This window comes from Neomonachus schauinslandi, chromosome 6 (assembly GCF_002201575.2).
Source record: "Neomonachus schauinslandi chromosome 6, ASM220157v2, whole genome shotgun sequence".
Lineage (NCBI taxonomy): Eukaryota > Metazoa > Chordata > Mammalia > Carnivora > Phocidae > Neomonachus > Neomonachus schauinslandi.
In genome coordinates this window covers 96,491,629-96,497,628 of record NC_058408.1, presented here as the reverse complement: position 1 = coordinate 96,497,628, position 6,000 = coordinate 96,491,629, and the positions used below count along the sequence as shown (strand labels likewise).

The following is a 6,000-nucleotide window of genomic DNA, read 5'->3' as shown; positions in this document are numbered from 1 at the left end:
CCTTTCCTTTCCTTTCCTTTCCTTTCCTTTCCTTTCCTTTCCTTTCCCTTCCTTTCCTTTCCTCTTTCTTTCTTTCTCTCTCTCTCTCTCTCTCTTTCTTTTTTGAGAGTTCAGTATTTTCTGATATCTTTCTTGGTGATTTACAATATATATTTGGCCTTTTGGACTAACACATACAATTATCAGGTTTACTTCCTCAAGAAACAATTTATGATTACTCCCAGCTTCTCCATATTATAACATTCATCCTGGGTGAAGACCCTGTAACATTTGCATCCATGATTTTACCTCCCAATTATGAGCTGGTGACTCATAGATCTCTATTTCTAGCCTAGACTCTCTGAATTCTAGGTTCATGTATATTTTCATTTGGATATTATGCTGGCATCTCACATTTAGCAGATGACAAAATGTATTTCATCTTTATTTTCCAAACAAATTATTCATTCTGTATTCCCCATCTCGGTGAATGCATCACAATATGTACACATTGTGCTGAAAAAGTTTTCTAGATGCTTTTAAATACCTCCTCTCCCCTCCCCCATCTAAATATTACAAAGTCTTACCATTTTTACCTTCTGAATTTTCTTGGATCCATCCTGCTACTACCTAGCAATAGTGTTCAGTGTTCAGGCACTTACTGTCTCTTGCCTGGATTATTGCCTACTCTCCTGAATGCAGTTCCATTCTCTCTAATCAACTGAAAGTTCACTGCTGGAGTGATCTTTGAAAATACACATCTGAGCTTGTTGCTCTTGCAGTTCTTTAGCGTGGCATGGGAGGAATCTCCCGCTTACCTTTCTAGCTGGATTCACCACCATTCCTGCTCAGGTTTCCTGTACTTGTCACGACACCTACAGTCGCCTGCATGCTCCTTGCTCTCTCATGCCTCAGGCCTTTGCACATTCTGTTTTCTTTACTCATTGTTCTGTTCTACACATTGATAACTTCTACTTACTGTTTACAAGTTACCTCTGATAAATTTTCTTCGATCCCCTCAAGCTGAGGGACTTTCCTCTATGCTATGAATAACTCTATTTTAGCTCCCAAATAAATTTGTCTCCCCTTCTGATCTATAAATTCTTTATCTTTGCATTCTTTTTTTTTTTAAAGATTTATTTATTTATTTTAGAGAGAGAGAGAGTGTGCACGAACAGGGGGAGGGGCAGAGAGAGAATCTCAAGCAGGCTCCTGGCTGTGTGGAGCTGACAACAGGGCTCTATCTCATGACCCTGAGGTCACAACCTGGGCTGAAACCAAGTCAGCCACTTAACGGACTGAGCCACCCAGGTGCCCTTTTATCTTTGCATTCTTAACATTAGTACACTGCCTTATCTATAGAGGGGCTCAACAATATTTATTGAATGAATGGTTGAATTAATTAACTGATAGCTTAGAGCCCTCCATTTTTATACTTTGTGATCTTTAAAATCCCTAAATATATTTTGTTCTCTTGCCAGGGTTAAAACTCATATGTTGCTTCTCTACCCACTTGCACAGACTTGTAAGGTCTTTTTTAATCCCATCTGTGTGTTTCTGCATCAGCTGGAAGCATTTAATGTCTCCTAAACTTGGAAATCTCATGTGAGTTTTTTCTTCTGGAGCAATTTTAAAAAAGATATTAAAAAAGTATCAATTTCCAAGGAGTTGAAGTTTTTAGACTTCTCTGTCCAGAGAAATCCCTAACTGACCCTATCATTTAATTCCTATTTTGACCTGATTTAAAATTTTAGGATAAATCAACAGCCTAGTTGATTTGAACCCATGATATCATCAGTTAAAACAAAATAAAATAACCACAGTCACCACCACAACCTTTGGTTTCAAAGGATGGCATTCATTAGTTCTCCTTTTATCTGTGTGCCTATTTCCTACATTAAATTTATCCTTTGGGATGTCCTTCAGGAGAAATGGTCTTGCCTTCTCAATTTCCTTTACTTAAACTCGTAACGTGCCTCTCTTTCCCCCACCTGCTGCCATAATATGTTATTTTTGTTATATTCACTGACTCTGTCCTTTCTCACAGATTTATCAGCTTGCTTTTAGGGGTATCAGTGGCATTAAGGTTTTGGTAATTGCCTTGGGCAGAGATAAAAAGCATGGGCTCAAAATCCAAAATATATTAGAATTTTTTAAAAAAGATTTTATTTATTTATTTGAGAGAGAGAGTGAGCCAGAGCGAGCGAGAGAGAGCATGAGGACTCTGTGATCATGACCTGAGCCGAAAGCAGACGCTTAACTGATTGAGCTATCCAGGAGCCCCTAGAATTTTTTTTTAAATTCCAAAGTTCCTACAGCATTAAAGTTACCACAATTAACAGTGAGATATACATAGCCATCATCAGAGTAAAAGAATTAATACTTTAAACCTTATCTTTCTTTGTAGTAATGTATGTTCACAAAATTTTACCTTTCAGAAACTACCTAAACATTGACCTTGCCATTCTAAATTGAGCAGTATAATGCACAGGTCACTTCAGAGGGTATTATGTAATTAGTTTTGATTATACTCTATTATGCAGAGAATTTTCTTCAGCTCCTTCTGAATATTTATACTTTTTATCGTTACACCTCTGAGAAGTGTGCATCCTATCTAAACATTCGATTATTTTTCCTCCAGATCACACTGAGATAAATATAGGTAATGCTATAAAATTGTGGGAAATATGAAAATCACTAAGAGCATCACAGGACAAAAACAGTACACCAAGTTTGATAAATTTTAGGAAGACTATTTTAGGAATATTTTAGGAAGAATAATTCTGTACTCTTTCCATAGTTCTCTACTGTTTTTCAAGTACATTCCATTTCTGATATAGTACTTACTCAATCTCATGAGAGCATTGGGAGAAGTATCATTACTCCATTTTTACAGATGGAAAAACATTCACTGAAAGAGTAGAAGGCTTACCCTGATCACAGTGCTAATGACAGAGCTGGAACTAGAACCTAGACCAGAAATATAAGGGGGAAATCATAGCAAGCCAAGAAAACTACAAAGTGTCTTGTCTTGGGTAATAGTGAGTACAAATAGTGGGTTGACAGCTACTTCTAACCGTCCTCCCTACATCTTGTAAAGAAGTTAATCTCCCCTAAAGCCTGCATGAAGTCACAGACAGCCTTTATTTTCAGAAAGGAAGGAACTAAAAATATAGTAGCACAGCCATTTATTAACCTCAGGCAACATTATCCAGAGGTAGCAGAGTCTTATGAAAAATGCATGGGATTTGCAATCAGAAGACTTAGGTTTAGATCTCAGTTATTTTGCCAGTTTCTTAATCTCCTTACACTAAATACCTATTTAGTTAAAATGGGGCTAATAACACCAGCCTTATTGCCTCAGAGGGTGTTGTGATGATCAATAAGATACTATCTAGAAGCACTTTATAAGCTGTCATTGTATAAGTACAAGTCCTTGTTCCTGTATAGTAGCAAATAAAGGAAATCCTTCCTGTGTAGGAAAGACTATAACATAGTTGTTAACATAATGGGTTAGCAGTTGTACTGACTTGGGTTCCCTTCTAGCTCTGTAACTTGGCTCGGGAACTTAGTCTTTCTAAACCTCAGTTTTCTTACCTTTAAAATGGAGGGGGGATAATATCTTTCATGAGGTTTTATAAAGATTATATGAGATATTGTATGTGGAATAGCGAAGCTATTGTTAAGCTCTCTTGAATTAGTTTTCTTTAAGATGAACTTTTAATTTATATTAATAATTTTAGATCTCCAGAAAAGTTGTAAAGATAGTACAGAGAATTCTCATCTACCTTTCTTCTGGTTTCCTCTGTTGTTAATATCTTACATTTACCACTTAATGAACAAACAAGCATTGATGAATTACTATTAACTAAACTTAACTGGCTTTATTTGGACTTCACCAATTTTTCTATGAATGCCTTCTTTCTGTTCCAGGATCCAATCCAGGGTACCACATTGCATTTAGTTGTCATGTCTCCCCTATCTCCTTTGGTCTGTGACAGTTTATCAGTTTCCTTCTTTTTCATGACCTTAACAGTCTTGACGAATATTGTCCAGGTATCATGTAGGATGTTTCCCAATCTGGTTTTGCTTGTTGTTTTTCTCATGATTAGATTGGGGTTGTGGACTTCTGGAGAGAATAGCAGAGAGGTGAAGTGCTATTCTTGTCACAATGTGTCAAGAGCTACGTGATACCCACGTGACATCACTGATGATGTTAACTTTTATCACTTGGTTAATGTAGTGTTTGCCAGGTTTTTCCATGGTATTTTGAGCTAGTTTTGATCAGTTATCACTTATATCAGACTTTCTCTTCCCTCTCTTCCCACTGTTTGGAATGCTTTTCATTTATATTTACTGCAAATGTCATATTCAGAAATATCTTTTCTGACCACCCAAGCTAAAGCAATCTCTATGACATTTCACTTTTGTGTTTTCTTCACAGCATTTATCATTGCCTGAAATTGTCTTGTGTATTTGTTTACCTAGTTTATTGTTTGTTGATAGTCCCCCACCCCCTCAAACAAGAACATAAGCTTCAGGAGAACAGGATCCTTGTAGGATTGTTCACATCTGTACACTTGGCGTCTAGCACAGGGCTAGCATATGCTAAGTGCTCAATAACTATTTTTTGAATAAATGTCAAAGAAAGAAAGATCCAGTATTAAATTATTAGTAAGTATTTCTCAAAAAGATTGGAAAATAGCTGAATGGTAGGAGGTTCAATTTAATATTCTTAACTGAATTGGTTTAGTTTTAATGAAAAGGTTAAATGCAATCATAAGCATCTATGGAAATAGGTAATCAACATCCTTGTAATTCAGGCTCTATTATAATGTACTTAATAATGTGAATGTCAGAGTATTTTTCTGACTTATAAGCAAGATTTGACGGACAAATGTAAGATCTCCTTAGTTATTACACATCTGCACCTTTGTGACCTTTTTTTGCTAATTGGCTCAGCTTTCCTATTGTAGAACTTTTTAACAGAATCAGAAGGAGTGTAGAAATAATTGATGCCCTTGATTTTAACTTATACCTGACTTCTTAGCATCTATTATCTTTTCATTTATATTGACGTAAAAATGGAGCTTTTTTGTATAAATCTTTCTTTTATAACTCATAGTAAGAAAGCTCTTTTCTTATGTGTTTCTTTAGGACTTAAAATCTCCAAATCAGAGGGATGAAATCGCAGGGGCCCGGGCCTCACTGAAGGAGAACTCCCCCCTCTTGCATTCAATTTGCTCAGCTTGTTTGGAACATTCTGATGTTGCTTCCCTCAGAGCCAGCAAGGACACAGTTTGTGAAGAAATTCACAATGCCCTCAATGTAATTTCAAATGCTTCACAAGGCATCCAGAATATGCTTGCCCCACCAGAATCTAAGGCAGCAACACTGGGAAGTGCCCTTGATGAGCTTGAGGTAAGTAGAGAGAAAGGTAAAATGTGATTTCCTGTGTCTCAATAGGAAAATAAACAGATGTGGGTTTTCAGATTTTTCAGATCAGAGTTTAGAGTATGAGTAAATAAAAATTCAGTTACTTAATGAGTCTCCATCATTGCCTTGTGCCTTCCAATGAATTGATTAGCGGGAAAATATTCTATCAGTAGACTTCTGGCTCCTTTACATTCTTCTAAGGAAGTCAGTGAATTTAAAGTGGGATTGTTGATTAGATTGAAATGATGATTTTAGCTTACATCAATCAATTTATGAAATGTAGGATTTATCCATTCCACAAATGTTGTGGAAAATAATCGACCGGTGAGAAACCAAGTGACACTTGGAGAAGTAGGAGAACTGGGAGAACTCAGGTTTATTTTACACGGGCGGACCCAGATGAGGTCCCTGACCTGTGGAATTCCTTTCTGAAATTCCTGGGAGGTGATCAAACTCCCCTTCCACTCAGAGGAGCAGGACCTGACTAAGAATTGTCGTCCCTGGAGGCTTACTGAGTCTGGACGAACTGCCAGGCAAGTTGGTCCACTTCTCCTTGGAGTCCAGCTAGGGCAAGACTGCCTGGAG

General features: G+C 37.0%; 1 protein-coding gene across 1 annotated transcript in view; it reads left to right on the top strand.

Annotated features, from left to right (window-relative positions):
• CTNNA3 (catenin alpha 3) overlaps positions 1-6,000 on the top strand; it is a 1,723,003-nt gene that overhangs the window by 400,590 nt on the left and 1,316,413 nt on the right. Inside the window, exon 6 of the mRNA XM_021700133.1 lies at positions 5,137-5,400. Within this exon, the coding sequence (XP_021555808.1) occupies positions 5,137-5,400 (264 nt within the window). The remainder of the gene's footprint in view (positions 1-5,136; positions 5,401-6,000) is intronic.